The sequence below is a fragment of the Carcharodon carcharias genome, chromosome 3 (genome assembly GCF_017639515.1).
Source record: "Carcharodon carcharias isolate sCarCar2 chromosome 3, sCarCar2.pri, whole genome shotgun sequence".
In the NCBI taxonomy this organism is placed as follows: Eukaryota; Metazoa; Chordata; class Chondrichthyes; order Lamniformes; family Lamnidae; genus Carcharodon; species Carcharodon carcharias.
Genome location: NC_054469.1, coordinates 84,219,033 through 84,236,785, shown reverse-complemented (window position 1 = coordinate 84,236,785; position 17,753 = coordinate 84,219,033). Strand labels below are relative to the sequence as shown.

Genomic DNA, 17,753 nt, shown 5'->3' with positions numbered 1-17,753 from the left:
AAATGGCCTACTTCTGCTTCTATGTCTTATGGTCTAGTTGGCATAGAGAAAATAGGATTAGAGAAATGAATGCATCGCTTAAAGACTGTAGTGGGAGAAGTAGGTTCCGCTTTGTGGGGCACTGGCACCAGCACTGGGAAAAGTGGGGGACTGTACTGTTGGGATTGTCTACACCTGAACCGGGACCAGCATTCTAGCGAGGCGCAGAACTCGGGAAGTAGAGAGGATTTTAAACTAAATAGTACGGGTAAGGGGTCAAATCTGGGAAGATGTGGTAAACCAAAGAGTAGAGGCAAGGCAAGAGAGAAAGGTACTAATACGTGAAATGATAAACAGACTGTCACAGGAAGGGATAGATAATAAAAGGACAAAACTAAAGATTCTGTGTCTGAATGCACCTAACATTCAAAACAAGAGAGATGAAGTGATAGTTCAAATACAAATAAGTAAGTACAATCTGATAGCCATTACAGAGATATGGCTGCAGGATAGCATAGATTGAGACCTGAATATTGAAGGGTAAATGACATTTAGGAAGGACAGGAAGCTAGGAAAAGGTAGAGGGATGGCTCTGTTAATTAACGATGCTATTCACAAAATAGATGACCCAAGTTCAGGAAACTAGGGTGTAAAAGCAGGTTCAGTAGAGATGAAAATTGATAAAGGCAAGTAGTCACTTGGAGTGGAGTACAGGCTCCCTAACAATACCCACACATTAGGACAAAGTATAGAGAAAGAAATAATGGGAGCTTATCATAAAGATATGGCGATTATCATGGAGGATTTTAATCTATATATAGACTGGAAAAATCAGGTGGGCAAAGGAAGCCTAGATAAGGAGTTCATTGAAAGTTTTCAGAATAGTTTCTTAGAACCTGTGCTGTGGATAATGGTGGATGTACTGTACTTAGATTTCCAGAAGGCATTAAGTGCAACATCAAAGGTAATTGCAGAAAATAAAGCTCATGGTATAAGGGGTAACATACTGGCATGGATAGAAGATTGGCTGGCTAACAGGAAGCAGAGAGTGGGCATAAATGGGCCTTCTTCAGGTTGGCAGAATGTAACGAGTGGTGTGCCACAGGGATCAGTGCTGGGACCTCAACTGTTCACAATTTATATAAATGGCTTGGATGAAGGGATTGAGGGGATGGTTGCCAAATTTGCTGATGATACAAAGATAGGTGGGAAAGATAGGTAAGAGCAGAAGTAGGCCAATCGGCTCATCGAGTCTGCTCCACAGAAAGTAAGTTGTGAAGAGGACATAAGGAAGCTACAAAAAGATATAGATAGGTTAAGTGAGTGGGCAAAGATCTGGCAAACGGAATATAACGTAGGCAAAGGTGAAGTTGTCTGTTTTGGCAGAAAGAACAAAAGAGAAGCATATTATCCAAACGGTGAGAGATTGCACAGCTCTGAGTTGCAGCGAGATCTGCGTGTCCTGGTGCATAAATCACTTTGAGGAACTCAAAATTATAATCATCAGGGATATTGTACTCAGCAATTTACTGGAGCTGCAGGCTGACAAGTCCCTAACTCCTAATGGACTTCATCCTCGGATCTTAAAAGAATTGGCTAATGAGTTAGTTGATGTGTTGGTTTTAATTTTCCCAAATTCCCTAGATTTGGGAAGGTTCCATTAGATTGCAGAATAGCAAAAGTAACTCCTTTATTCAAAAACAGAAGGAGACAGAAAGCAGGAAACTACAGCCCATTTAGCTTAACATCTGTTATTGGGAAAATGTTAGGCACTATTATTAGAGAGGTTATAGATGGACATTTAGAACAGCTCAAAGTAATCGGGAAGAATCAGCATAGTTTTATCAAAGGGAAATCATGTTTAACCAATTTACTAGAGATCTTTGAAGGAATAAAATGTGCAGTGGATAAAGAGGAGCCTGGAGAAGTGCTATATTTGGATTTCCAGAAGTAGAAGGTGCCACATCAAAAGTTGTTGCAGAAAATGTGGTCTGACCAGAGCCTTATAAAGCCTCAGCAGCACATCCCTGCTTTTATATTCTAGTCCTCTCGAAATAAATGCCAACATTGCATTTGCCTTCCTAACTACCGACTCAACCTGCAAGTTAACCTTAAGAGAATCCTGGACTAGGACTCCCAAGTCCCTTTGCACTCCATATTTCTGAATTCTCTCCCCATTTAGAAAATAGTCTATGCCCCCATTCTTCCTACTAAAGTGCATGGCCTCACATTTCCCCACGTTGTATTCCATCTGCCACTTCTTTGCCCATTCTCCTAACCTGTCCAAATCCTTCTGTAGCCTCCCCTCCTCCTCAATACTACCTGTCCCTCCACCTATCTTTGTATCATCTGCAAACTTAGCCAGGATGCCCTCAGTTCCTTCATCTAGATCATTAATGTATAAAGTGAAAAGTTGTGGTCCCAACACTGACACCTGCCGAACTCCACTAGTCACCGGCCGCCATCCTGAGAAGGACCCCCTTAACCCCACTCTCTGCCTCCTGCCAGACAGCCAATCTTCTATCCATGCTAGTACCTTACCTCTAACACCATGAGTTCTTATCTTACTGAGCAGCCTCCTGTGCGGCACCTTGTCAAAGGCCTTCTGGAAGTCCAAGTAGATAACATCCATTGGCTCTCCTTTGTCTAACCTACTTGTTACCTCTTCAAAGAATTCTAACAGATTTGTCAGGCATGACCTCCCCTTGATGAAACCATGCTGACATTGCCCTATTTTATCATGCACTTCCAAGTATTCTGAAATCTCATCCTTAATAATGGACTCTAAAATCTTACCAACGACCGAGGTCAGGCTAATCGGCCTGTAATTTCCCAAGTTTTGCCTCACTCCCTTCTTAAACATTAGTGATTTTCCAGTCCTCTAGGACCCTTCCTGATTCCAGTGATTCCTGAAAGATCACCACCAACTCCTCCAGTATCTCTTCAGCTATCTCCTTCAGAACTCTGGGTTGTAATCCATCTGGTCCAGGTGATTTATCCACCTTCAGACCTTTCAGTTTTCCTAGCATCTTCTCCTTGATAATGGCCACCATACTCACATCTGCCCCCCGACTCTCTTGAACTTTGGCGATGTTACTCGTATCTTCCACCGTGAAGACTGACGCAGAGTACCTATTCAGTTCCTCTGCCATTTCTTTGTTCCTACAACTACTTCTCCAGCAGCCCAATGTCCACTTTTGCCTCTCTCTTACACTTTATATACCTAAAAAAACTCTTGCAATCTTCTTTTATATTACTGGCTAGTTTACCCTCATATTTAATCTTCTCCGTCCTTATTTCTTTTTTAGTTGTCCTCTGTTGGTCTTTGTAGGCTTCCCAATTCCCTGGCTTCCCACTGCTCTTCGCCGCATTGTATGCTTCCTCGTAAACTTTTATGCTGTCCCTGGCTTACGTTGTCAGCCATAGTTGCCTCGTCCTCCCTTTAGTATGCTTCTTCTTCCTAGGGATGAATTTTTGCTGTGTCTCCCAAATTACTCCCAGAAACTCCTGCCATTGCTGTTCCACTGTCTTTCCTGCTAGGCGCATCTCCCAGTCATTTCTGGCCAGCTCCTCCCTCATGCCTCTGTAGTTGCCTTTATTCAATTGTAATACCGTTACATCTGATTCCAGCTATTTCCTCTCAAATTGCAGGGTAAATCCTATCATATTGTGGTCACTTCCTCCTCAGGGTTCCTTCACCTTAAGCTCCCTTATGAAATTTGCCTCATTACACATCACTAAATCTAGAATTGCCTGTTCCCTAGTGAGCTCCACAACAAGCTGCTCCAAAAAGCCATCTTGTAGACATTCCGCAAATTCCTTTTCTTGGGATCCACTACCACTCCCCGTCTACCAGCATATTGAAATCCCCCATGATCACTGTAACCTTGCCTTTCTTACACGCCTTTTCGATCTCCTGGTGTATCATGTGCCCCACATCCTGACTACTATTTGGAGGCCTGTACATAACTCCCATTATGGTTTTTTTACCTTTGCGGTTCTTCAACTCTACCCACACAGATTCTACATCATCTGACCCTACATCATTTCTTGCTATCAATTTAATTTCATTTCTTACTAACAAAGCAACCCCACCCCCTCTGCCAACCTGCCTATCTTTTCGATAGGATGTATATCCTTGGATATTTAGCTCCCAGTCCTGATCCGCCTGCAGGCATATCTCCATGATGCCCAACACATCATACCTGCCAATTTCAATATGCGCCAAATGCTCATTTACCTTATTTTGTATACTGCGTGCATTCAGATACAACACCTTCAGTCCTGTATTTCCTGTCCCCCTTCTTATTGATGTCCCTTTATCTGATGTGCTTGAAGTTAGATTCCTAGCCCTTTCCAAACAATCTGTTCTATTGTGTGTTCTGCAGACATTAATAGTTTCTCCTGGGCTCTCCTTCCTTTTAAGTTTTTTCATAATTTTCCATGAAGTTGAATCCACGCACCCCCTCCCCCCACGCTAACTGCTGCTTTGTTTCCCATTAGTCATACTTCTTGGAGTTTTACCCTTCCCTCCCCCCCAACTTTCTAGTTTAAAGTCCTGTTGATCACCCTATTTACCCTTTCCGCTGGAACATTGGTCCCAGATCGGTTCAGGTGGATACCATCCCAACGGTACAGATCCCTCCTGTTCCAATACTGATGCCAGTGCCCCACAAAATGGAACCCCTCTTTCCTGCACCACTCCTTTAGCCATGTGTTTACTTCCCTTATTCTCGCGTCCCTATGCCAATTTGCACGTGGCTCGGGTAGTAATCCAGAGATTATAACCCTCGAGGACCTGTTCTTTAATTTAGTTCCTAGTTCCTGATAATCCCCAAACACGTCCTCTTTCCTAGTCTTACCTATGTTATTTGTCCCGACATGGACCACAACAACTGGTTCCGCCTCCCTCTAAAATATCCTTTCAAGCGGTCAGAGATGTCCCTCACTCTGGCACCGGGTAGGCAAAATACCATGCGGGACTCTCGATCCTACTTACAAAGAATGCTATCAATTCCCCTAATTACAGAATACCCTACAACTATCACTTGTTTTTTTGCTCCCCCCTCTTGAATGGCCTCCTGTGCCACAGTGCCGTGGTCAGCTGGCTCATCCTCCCCACAGCCCTGTTCCTTATCCACACAGGGAGCAAGTACCTCGTACCTATTGGACAAGGTCAAGAGCTGAGGCTCCTCTGTTCCTGAACACAGGATCCCTCTACCTGCCTCACTTGCAGTTACACCCTGCTTATCCTGACCAAACTTGAGGTACTTAAGCTACCGGGTGTGACCGCCTCCTGAAACAAAGCATCCAGGTAACTCTCCCCCTCCTGGATGTGCCGCAGCGTCCGGAGCTCGGACTCCAGCTCATCAATTCTGAGCCGGAGTTCCTCCAGCAACCAACACTTGCTGCAGATGTGGTCACTGCAGCTCGCAATGGGATCTGCCAGCTCCCACATCATACAGCTACAGCACATCACCTGCCCAGCCATCTCGACTTAGATAATTAATTTATTCATTGGCTTTGCAGTGGTTTTTTTTCAAATTTGGTGCAGATTTCCTACCAACCAATCAGGTCACAGCTTTCCTGTGATGTCACTTTTTCAGTTTTGGCTTCAGTTACTCTGCACCCCGAGGTCGCAGCTCCGGTGCTCCACACTCCGAGTCTGCTCCCTGGAGACAAGGCTGCGAGTCCCGAGGTAAGTTGGATTTGTACTCACCACTCCAGTGCTCCTCCCTCCGAGTCTGCTACTCACCAATCAGCTACTTTTTCTTTAAAATCCACTTTCAGAAGAGTGTCCCTCGCAGGTCTGGTGGACTCTTGAAGGCACTGCCTCTTCCTCTCTTTTTTTTTTAGGTTTGAGGAGGAGGGAGGGATAGAAACACTACAGCAATGTAATGTTTGGGGCTACTCCGTTCTTTGACAGTGGGTCCTCCTCAATTCCCTCCTGAGTCGCAGTGTCTGCGGTGACTTCTCCCAGAATGCTTCAGTCACTTCTCACCAGCGCCCTCTGTTGGATGCTCTTCCTCCTGTTGAGTGCAACAGTCCTTCTCCTCGATTACCTCCTGAGTCGCGGTGGCTGCGGTGACTTCTCCCAGAATGCGTCAATCACTTCTCACCAGCGCCCTCTGTTGGACAACTGTGTACAGTTTTTTTTAAGTGATAACAGGGTAAGTGATGGCGTAATGGTATTGTCTCTGGACTAGTAATCCAGAGATGCAAGGTAATGCTGCTCCAAGGACTAGGGCTCAAATCCTGCCACGGTAGATGGTGGAAGTTGAATTCAGTAAAAAATCTGGAATTAAAAATCTAATGATGACCATGAAACCATTGTCGATCCCATCTGGAAGGAAATCCACCATCCCTATCTGGTCTGGCCTACATGGGACTCCATCTTAAATGCTCTCTGAAATGGCCTAGCAAGTCCTATCAAAAATGGTCTAGCAAGTCATATCAAAAAAGGATTTTAAAAAAACCACCCGGCATCGACATAGACACCAGGAAACCACAATGGCAAACTCAGCCTTGTGACCCTGTAAAGTCCTCCTTACTAACATCTGGAGGCTAGTGCCAAAATTGGGAGGGCTGCAGAATCATATCTTACAGATAACGTCTCAGACACCACCATCACCATGCCTGCATAAGTCCTGTTCCACCAGACCTAGCAGAGGTGGCGGCATAGTGGTAAACAGTCAGGGGTAAACAGTTTCTAAAGGAGGGAGTTGCCTGGGAGTCCTCAACTTCGAAGTCTCATGGCATCAAGTCAACCTCCTGCCACGTGCCGCCCTCCCTCAGCTGATGAAGCAATACTCCTCCATGTTGAACACCACTTGGAGGAAGCACGAGGGTGGCAAGGATGCAGAATGTACTCTGGGTGGGGGACTTCAACTACTGACCGGGCTGGCCGATTCCTAAAGGACATAGCTGCTAGACTAGATCTGGGGCAGGTGGTGAGGGAACCAACAAGAGGAAGAAACATACTTGGCCTCATGCTCACCAACCTGCCTTCCATAGGTGCATCTGTCCATGACAGTATCGGTAGGAGTGACCACTGCACAGTTGTTGTGGAGGCTACCACCATGCTAAGTGGGACAGATTTCAAACAGATCTAGCAACTCAAAACTGGGCATCCATGAGGACCTATGGGCCATCAGCAGCAGCATAATTCTACTCAAACACAAATCTGTAACCTCATGGCCTGACAGATTCTCCACTCTACCATTACAATCGAGCCAGGGAATCGTCCCTGGTTCAATGAAGAGTGCAGGAGGGCATGCCAGGAGCAGCACCTAAAATGAGGTGTCAAGCTGGTGAAGCCATAACGTAGGACTTTTTGTGTGCCAAACAGCATAAGCAGCAAGTGATAGACAGAGCTAAGCAATCCCACAACCAACGCTCTGCAGTGAATGGTAGTGGACAATTAAACAACTCACTGGAGGAGGCTGCTCCACAAATATCCTCATCCTCAATGAGAGGGGGAGCCCAGTACATCAGCGCAAAAGATAAGACTGAAGCATTTGTTACAATCTTCAGCCAGGAGATCCATTTCGACCTCCTCCAGAGGTCCCCAGCATCACAAATGCCAGTCTTCAGCCAATTCAATTCACTCCACGTGATATCAAGAAACAGCTGAAGGCACTGAATAGTGCAAAGGCTATGGGACCTGACAATGTTCCAGCAATAGTACTGAATATTTTGTTCCAAAACTTGCCACACCCCCAGCCAAGCTGTTCCAGTACATTTACAACACTGGCATCTACCCAGCTATGTGGAAAATTGCCCAGGTATGTCCTGTACACAAAATGAAGGACAAATCCAACCCGGCCAGTTACCGCCCCATCAATCTGCTCTCCATCAACAGTAAAGTAATGGAAGGGTTCATTAACAGTGCTACCAAGTAGCATTTGCTTAACAATAACCTGCTCACTGACGCCCAGTTTGACTTCCGCCAGGGCCACTCAGCTCCTGATCTCATTACAGCCTTGGTTCAAACATGGACATAAGAGCTGAACTCCCAAGGTGAGGTGAGAGTGATTGCCCTCGACATCAAGGCAGCATGTGACCAAGTGTGGCATCAAGGAGCCCGAGCAAAACTGGGGTCAATGGGAATGACAGGAAAATTCTCCACTGGTTGGAGCCATACCTAACACAAAGGAAGATGGTTGTGGTTGTTGGAGGTTATCTGATCTCAGTACCAGGACGTCACTGCAGGAGTTCCTTAGGGAACTGTCTTCAGCTGCCTCATCAATGACCTTCCTTCAATCATAAGGTCAGAAGTGGGGGTATTCACTGATGACTGCACATTGTTCAGCACCATTCACAACTCCTCAGATACTGAAGCAGTCCATGTCCAAATGCAGCAAGAACGGGACGATATCCCAGCTTGGGCTTACAAGTGGCAAGTAACATTTGTGCCACACAATTGCCAGACAATGACCATCTCCAACAAGAGAGAATCTAACCATCATCCCTTGACATTCAATGGCAGTACCATCACTGAATCCCCCACTATTGGCATCCTGGGGTTACCGCTAACTAGAAACTGAACTGGACTAGCCATATAAATACTATGGCTACAAGAGCTGGTCAGAGGCTAGGAATCTTGCAACAAGTAGCTCACTTCCTGACTCCCCAAAGCCTGTCCACCATCTACAAGGCACAAGTCAGGAGTGTAATGGAATATTCCCCACTTGCCTGGATGACTGCAGCTTCCACAACACTGAAGAAGCTTGACACTGTCCAGGACAAAGCAGCCCGCTTCATTAGCACCACATCCACAAACATTCACTGCCTCCACCACTGACGCACAGTAGCAGCAGTGCGTGCCATCTAAAAGATGCACTGCAGGAATTTACCTAGGCTCCTTCGACAGCACCTTCCAAACCCAGGGCCACTACCATCTAGATGGGCAAGAGCAGCAGATTGATGGGAACACCACCACCTGGAAGCTCCCCTCCAAGTCACTCACCACCCTGACTTGGAAATATATCACCGTTCCTTCACTGTCATTGGGTGAAAGTCCTGGAATTTCCTTCCTAACAACACTGTGGGTGTACCTACACCACATGGACTGCAGTGGTTCAAGAAGGCAGCTCACCACCGCCTTCCCAAGGCAATAAAGGCCATCCCAGCCAACAAAGACCACATCCCATGAATAAAATAAAAAAATACATTTGGACGTAGGTTCTCCCATTACATCAATGACAATCAAAATAAATTTGTCACCTTTGCATTCAGATGGTAAAACCTAGGCCTTAGTGCTATGAGGTGAGTATTGTGTTCTTAACATGTTAAGAGATAAATATAAATTAAAGCAATAAGCATGATGGGCTGAATTTTTTGTTATTATTTCTTAGGTGGCTCTTGGGTCCACTAAAATAATTAAAGGGTAAAATGGAATGCATTCAAATTTCTAGGAAAGAAATTCCAAATTAAGCATCTGAGGAAATGTGACGAATGCTTTCCAACTATTTTCTTAATAAATGTTTAGTTTTAAAAATTGAGGGTTGAGGCATTGATGTTGATAAATCTATTTCCTAGCCAAAGCCACAGTAAAGTCCTGACAACACGATCTTCTTTCTGCAAGTCCTGTTATCCCCAGGCAAAACAATTTCCTTATACAACTAAAACAAAAATTGCTAGAAAAACTCAGCAGGTCTGACAGCATCTGTGGAGAGAAAGACAGTGTTAACGTTTCGAGTCCCGATGACTCTTCTTTTATCTTACAATTTCCTTATAGTCAGCTTATGTTCTGGTCCTTAGCCTGTGACCCTTGGCTTTCAAATCTACAGAAATGTTCCTGCAGGATATCTGCCTGCTGCTGGACAGAGTCCATAAGCTTCATATAAATACTAGTTTCTATTTCATGCCTTTTCCACTGAAGAATCCTCCTGATGTCAAGCTACTTTTGCCCATCGGCAAACATTATCAGTAAGATATAAACAAACCACAAAGTGACAAATGAACATGCATGTCAATTTAGTTTTACTGTACAAATATCAATAAATGTTAAAAATATCTGAGCTTGCAAAAGAAAATTTGATTTTTTTTTCAAAGCAAGATTGAGATTTCAGATTTATTTTTTATTCATTCACAAATGCTGGCTGGGCCAGCATTTATTGACCATACCTAGTTGCCCTTGAGAAGGTGATGGTGAGCTGCCTTCCTGAACCGCTGCATGGCCTGTGGTGTAGTTACTAATGCCATTTTAAGGGAGATTTTACCCACCAATTTTTTGAATGAAAATATTTATACCAAACTACATTTCACAAAACACAAAAATTATGAGAATCCTGACTTATTCCTCAGGGTCGCTGAAATTAGTTGTATTTTATGGCTCACCAGTAGTATTACCCAGAACATTTACTGTCATTTCTCAATAATCTGCATGTGATTTGTCCAGACACCAATATTACAACTTGAATAAATCACCTAGCCAGTAGCATGTGATTTATAAAAGTAGTTACTGCACAAAAAAAAACGGAAATAGAACAGCTTCAAAAGAAAATGTTACCCTTCCCTCTGAGAATCACAAAACAACTGTCCAATTACTGCAGGCATGTATACTTGTGACAAGCAGATCATCCCATCTAGACATCAAAAAACATGTTAAAGATAGACTTGGTCACAAATACAATGCAACCACATCAATTTTTACATTTTCGGCTTTTGATTGGCTGGAAAACTGGAATTCAATTTAAATGTAATTTTTGCATTTGGGCTGAAAAAGCCAACTCAAGATGAAGCAGAAAGCCAATGTTGCCCATCACATGGCATACCTGAGTGACCTGCATAGCAGGTTGATGGCCTGGCAGTTAGAGGCATGAAGATCCTACTGTAGACAATATGAAGGAGGTGGACCAAAGTTGGAGCAGTAGGACACAAAGTTTAGTGTCATAAAAATCCATGACAAAGGAAGACAATGGAAGAAAATGAATCTGTCAACAATGTCAAAGGTGCAGAGAGATCATAAAGTAGACGAGGTCTTAGTGATTTTGACCAGGGCAGTCTCTGTAAATGTAGACAGGTCTCAAATTAGATTCAAGACTTTAAAGTGAAACGCAGGGAGAATGGAGTTGCAACAATGTATTTCAAGACCTTTGAGAAATTGGAGATGAGAAAACAGTTAGACAAAGTGAAAAGGTTGAGTTTGGGAAGGGCTGATAACAGCATTTCTTAAAAAGGTGTGCACAATGCCCAATGAGAGCCAGAGGTCAACAAAATATTCCAGAGTGTGGAGTCAAGAAGAGGCATTTGATTTGTCTGAGTTGGACTGGAAGAGGTACAAAGGGTCAGGTAGTGGACTCCTTAGAGGTAATGAGTTTGTGAGGGCGGGCAGTGAAGAAACAGCAAAGTGAGAGCTTGAGTTAGGGGGGGGCAGGAGGCAGTAATGACCGTGGATTCCCTCAAGAAGGTGGTGAGCTCCTGACATGTGTCAGAGGTGAGACCAGATGTGGGGGATAGAAGTCAGAAAGAATAGTGAACAGTTTTTGATATTATTAGTTGGTATTTATTTCAGTAGTTTCTGGTTAATATTGCAGTAATAAATCAATTCCCCTCAGAATTTGAGCAAACTCATTACTTTAATTGTATTTTTCAGCCCTGCAGTGTGTATCTAAAAGCTTACTGAACTGGTTGGGCAAGGGAGACTCAACAATATTAGGGCTTTGAATCATATAATTATTTCACTGTTCAAGTAATATTATGTTGGACATAAACCTTTAAAATATTGCAAAACATATATAAAAGTGTGCTCTTTAATTTCAGCCACCTAGACCTGGAATTTGAGCTATGTGATACATACTTCCTGTGGTCTGACATCCAGTTGTGTTGACAGGTTGCCTGGTGAAACCCACTGTAAATGGAGGGTCATCAGTCAGTTGAGGAGGATGCAATCGCCTCCGGATAAAGAAACCAGCGCCACAACAAAACAGCACCCCCATCATCAAGAGAAACCTGTAGGAAGAGATAAACAGATGAAGAATCATACATATAAGCTAGTATCACCATCTTTGCTCATTTCACCCAACGTTATTTCTGTTCAGGAGTAGAACAGTAAGTTTAGGAAATAGTTGCTATTGAAAAAAAAAAAGAGGGGGATAAGCTAAGCTATTGTATTTGCTTTGATACTTTGTATTTTTAATTATGATGGGGGAAGAAACTGCAGCTATGATTTTAGCTTTTATAAAGGTTCGAAATGGCTCTAAAAACAGTAGGTGGGAAAGGTAAGAGGGGAGGAGAGGCAGGTGTAGGGTCACATTGAAATAAAACTTAATATGAAGGTATAAAATTAAATCTGGGGTACGCTACTGGTTCCAAACCGAATCACATTCTTGGCAAGGACCCCTGTGAGTAAAGAGCGGATATTGCTTTGACTTTCCACCTATTAATTTTTAGTGAAAACAACACATGCTTTCAATCTTAGCCATTCCGGTCCACAATGTCTAACACATCTAACTTCTTTCTTTCACTCAAAAGCTCTGCATTATGTGTACTTGCCAGAAGATAAAAGTATAAGTCAGCCAGAAGTCTAACTCTAGTTTGCAGATTTAAAAAGTTCAATGAAAATTTATAAACAGCATGTAAAAACGTTAGTTTGAGTAAACCTGAACTATAGCTGAGTTGTTCCAGATGGGCTTCACTGCATACAGCTTAAATATAGAAAGTACCTGAGATTAAACATGGCCATATATGCACAGAAGTGTAAGTAATCATTTCCATATCGTACCAGAAAATTGAAGACAGACAACATCTAAGGACATCGATATATAGTTTTCTATCTGCCCCCAAAGCTCCTAACTTATTTAATGTACATAATAGGTACTCACCAAAAATACCATAATCGTTGAATAGAGAATGCTCGCATACAACATCTTGTACCACAACAGTCCTCATATGCACGACATCTACGAAAGAAGCACATTGTGTCAGGTATATTGGTCAAAGTGATGGCACCAGCAGTCTGTACATCCGCATCGTTACCCTTTGGCCCTATTGAGTCCTTATAATTTGGATAAATGCAGTTGACCTCAACTCAAAATATCTTGTCATCTCACTTCCTCTAAGTATCAGCCTTGTTCAGCTGTTAGCTCTCTTGGACTCGAGTATGAAGGTTTTGGGTTCAGATTCTACTTCAGGGTTAGAGAACTTGTATAAGCTGACAACAAATGCAGTGCTGAAAAAGCGGTGCATTGTTGGCGATGCAATCTTTCAACATAAGGCATTAAACCAAGGCTGCACCAGTGTCCTATTAGATGAGTAGAGAAAAGATTCCATAAAACTATTCCATACAGTGGGGGAGTGCTGTGGAACAATATTCTTCCCTTAACCACCAGATTAATTGACCATTCATTTAATTTGCAGCTTGTGATTTTACTGTGTGCAACTCAGTAACCACATTTAGCTACTTAAAAACTGTGACTGTACTTTAAAAGGTAATTCCTTGTCTATGAAGCGTCCTGATCAGGGTTCAAATAAGTGGCAAGGGGTGGGGGGCAGTGGGCAAAATCCCCCTTGAAAACCCCAAGAAGCTGAGGAAAATTCAACCATAGGGGCGACTAATGAGAGAGAAGTATTTGGAAGTGACCAAATCTGAGAGCTGCTCCTCCAATCACATGCTGTTTCTTTCCCGAACTTCATGTTGATCCAATCAATTGCATCTCACTAGTGAGCTCATCAGTAGCAAATGTGGGAGAGAAAGAGCCTGGAGTAGCAGCCGGAAAATGAGTGGCATCACAGGAGCCTGAGCACCGGAACAGCTGTGGTGCCCCACCCCCTTTGCTCCATCCACTGGAGCAAGTTCCTCAATGTTGCACAGAAAGGGAGGCTGGGAATGAAGCACCATATCAGCATCAAACGCAAAGCCACTAATGCCTTACTGAAACACTAGCAATAATTATATAGATGCATATTATCCAACTGCAGTGGTTACAGTTGAGGGGCATTGGGGTGTAGGTAGTTCTGTCACGTTTTTGTCTATTATCAGTTAGGCCACCCCTCCCACCTGTGGGTTGGTGTGGTCCGCCAAGCTGTCAATCACTCTGAGGGCAGGAGTGGCTCTACTGCAGTCATAAGTCGGTTGGCAGCGCCTCCACATCTCACCCTGGCTTCTTCCACCGCTCTAATGTTTACCATCTAAACATCATCAATCCTTTACTTTCCCACTCTCCCTAAACCCCTCTCTCCCTGCCAACTTTCATTTTATATACATATATTAGAGAATATTGGCGACTTTATCTACGCCCTAGCTTAAAGTTGGTCTTATTTATTCCCACCTCACCGAGTTTCCAGGATGGGGAGCTTTTTTCAAAAAATTAATATCCATAATCTCTTGGAGAGTTTATCTGTGGTAGTGATGTCCACCATCCCTCTATCCGCTGACTGACCGTAACCGGCTTAGTTTTTCTTCATTTTTCTACCTAATTTAAGGCTCACGTTACAAACAAAAATATACAAAAGGTCTTGTTTATTGTTTCCCTGTGTTATAAAGTCTAACAACTATGGGTTGATTCCCTCCAGGTCAATGCCAAAACAAAATTGGGCTGTGTCCTAGTTTTTTTATTCATTGACGAGTTTGTGCAATTACAAATGTGCAAGAAGTTTAGTTTGAAAACTAAATAAGGGAGATTTATTTATAACAAATTAACAAAAACACTATTTATAGATTCCAAATTAAAAGATTTAATAGATTTTTGCTTTTTTGTTGCCTTATCTATCTATAGAATGAAACCTTGAAAAAAAATCAACTCAAATTCAGAAGGTAACATTACTACATGACTGCATCACCTAATAGAAGAGTTTGAGAGAATAAAAAGCCCTTGAAAACTAAAAAGTAGCCCTCGAGGGAATCTCGAGAGTAGCTCTTGAAAAAAAAAATGACCCCTAGTCCTGTTGGGGCTGAACATATGGAACAGATACCTATTCAGTTAGTGCAGCACAGTATTTTCAGGGAGATGAGTGTTTTGTCCATGACAGAGGGTAGGGAGTGAAAATTTCACTCTGCCAGCAGCAACTCAAAGGTACAGCATAGCATAGCTTCACCATTAGTGAATTGCTTTCTACTCTGTCTCACCAACATGCCTTAACGCAGCAAGCAGGAAGTGCTGCTTAGTATACAGGTGAAAGATTTAAGCTTTCCACACAAATTAACCTTAAAATCTCTGAATTATATTATTTTATGCCATTTCATGCTCAATTGTCGTCAGATTTGTGCTACATCTACTCATAACAATACTGAAGATGTCCAAATCCCTTATAGCTACCAGAAATTGAAACCACCGGGGAGGTGGTGGCATCGTGATATTGTCACTGGACTAGTAACTCAGACACCCAGGGGAATGCTCTAGGGATCTGGGTTCGAATCCCACCACAGCAGATGGTGAAACTGAAATTCAATAAAAATCTGAAATTAAAAGTCCAGATTAAAAACTATTATTAACTGCCATAAAACCCCTGTGGAAGAAAATCTCCCGTCTGGTCTGGCCTACATGTAACTCCACAGCAATGCCCTCTGGCCTAGCAAGTGGCTCCGTTGTATCAAACTGTTAAAATGGCTAACATGTCTATGAGGAACAAAACTAGAAGGACCACGTGACTTCAACCTAGGCACCAGAAACAACAACTGCAAACTCAGCAACCAGCGACCCAGCAAATTCCTCCTTAATAACATCTGGGAGCAAGTGCCAAAATCGGAAGAACTGTCTCACAGACTAGTCAAGCCTGAGATAGTTATATTCACGGAATAATACTTTACAGATAATGCCACAGACACCACCATTACCATCCCTGAGAACATCCTGTCGCACTAGCAGGACAGACCCAGCAGAGGTGACGGCACATTGATACACATACAGGAGGGAGTTGCCCTAGGAGTTCTCAACAATGACTCAGGACCCCATAAAGTTTTATGGCATCAGGTCAAACATGGGCAAGGAAGCCTCCTGCCACATACTGCCCTCCCTCAGCTGATCAGTACTCCTCCTAAACACTTGGAGGAAGCACCAAGGGTAGCAAGGTGCAGAATGTACTCTGGGTGGGGGCTTCAATGTACATCACAAAGAGTGACTTGGTAGTACCACTACAGACTGAGCTGGCTGATTCGTAAAGGACATAGCTGCTCGACTGGGTCTGCGGCAGGTAATGAGGGAACTAACAAGAGGGAAAAACATGCTTGACCTCATCCTCACCAACCTGCCTGTCACAGATGCATCTGTCCAGGACAGAAGCAGTAGGAATGACCATCGCACAGTCCTTGTGGAGACAATGTCCTGCTTTCAAGCTGAGGATACCCTCTATCGTGTTGTGTGCCGCTACAGACTTTGCAACTCAAGACTGGGCAGCCATGAGGCACTGTGGGACATCAGCAGCAGAATTGTACTCAACCACAATCTGTAACATCATGGCCCGGGATATCCTCCACTCTACCATTACCACCAAGCCAGGGGATCAACCCTGATTCAACAAAGACTGCAGGAGGGCATGTCAGGAGCAGCACCAGGCATACCTAAAAATGAGGTGTCAACCTGGTGAAGATGTAAAACAGGACTACTTGCATGCCAAACAGCATAAGCAGCAAATGATAGTTGGAGCTAAATGATTCCACAACCAATGGATCAGATCTAAACTCTGCAGCCCTACCACATCCAGTTATGAATAGTAGTGGAAAATTAAACATCTCACTGGAGGAGGCAGCTCCATAAATATCCCTATCCTCAATGGTAGGGGTGGCTAGCACATCAGGGAGAAAGATAAGGCTGAAGCATTTGCAACAACCTTCAGTCAGAAGTGCCAAGTGGATGATCCACCTCGGCCACCTCCGGAAGTCCCCAGCATCACAGATGCCAGTCTTCAGTCAATTCGATTCACTCCACATGATATCAAGAAATGGCTGAAGCCACTGGACAGTGCAAAGGCTATGGAACCTGAAAATATTCCGGTAATAGCACTGAAGGCTTGTGCTCCAGAACTTGCCGCACCCTTAGCCAAGTTGCTCAAGTACAGCTACAACACTGATATCTACACAACGAGGAAAATTGCCCATTTATGTCCTCTACACAAAGAACAGGACAAATCCAAGCCGGCCAATTACCACCCCATCAATCTACTCTTGATCATTAGTAAAATGATGTCATGGGTCATCAATAGTGCTACTCAGCAGCACTTGCTTAGCAATAACCTACTCACCGAGACACAGCTTGGGTTCCGCCAGGGCCACTCAGCTCCTGACCTCATTACAGCCTTAGTTCAAACATTGTTAAAAGAGCTCAACTGCAGAGGTGAAGTGAATGTGAGTGCCCTTGACATCAAGACAGCATTTGACGGAGTGTGGCATCAAGGAGCCCTAACAAAACTGGAGTCAATGGGAAACGGGGTGGGGGGACTCTCCGCTGGGTGGAGTCATACCTAGCACAAAGGAAGATGGCTGTGGTTGTTGGAGGTCAATCATCTCAGTTCCACAGCATCACTGCAGGAGTTCTTCAGGGTAGTGTCCTAGGCCAACCATCTTCAGCTGCTTTATCAATGGCATCACTTCCATCATGAGGTCAGAAGTAGTGATATATGCTGATGATTGCACAATATTCAGCACCATTCGCAGCTCCTCAGATTCTGAGGAAAACCATGTCCAAATGCAGCAAGATCTGGACAATATCCAGGCTTGGGTTGACAAGGGCAAGTAGCATTTGTGCCACACACGTGCCAGGCAAAGGACTTGACATTCAATGGCATTACCATCACTGAATGCCCCACTATCAACATCTCAGGGGCTATCATTTACC

At 43.7% G+C, this 17,753-nt stretch overlaps 1 protein-coding gene across 1 annotated transcript in view; it reads right to left on the bottom strand.

The window, feature by feature from the left end:
- Positions 1–17,753, bottom strand: part of vopp1 (VOPP1 WW domain binding protein) — an 89,341-nt gene that overhangs the window by 8,878 nt on the left and 62,710 nt on the right. The window contains exons 3-4 of the mRNA XM_041184652.1: positions 12,807–12,884; positions 11,783–11,934 (exon numbers count right to left, since the gene is read on the bottom strand). Of these exons, the coding sequence (XP_041040586.1) occupies positions 11,783–11,934; positions 12,807–12,884 (230 nt within the window). The remainder of the gene's footprint in view (positions 1–11,782; positions 11,935–12,806; positions 12,885–17,753) is intronic.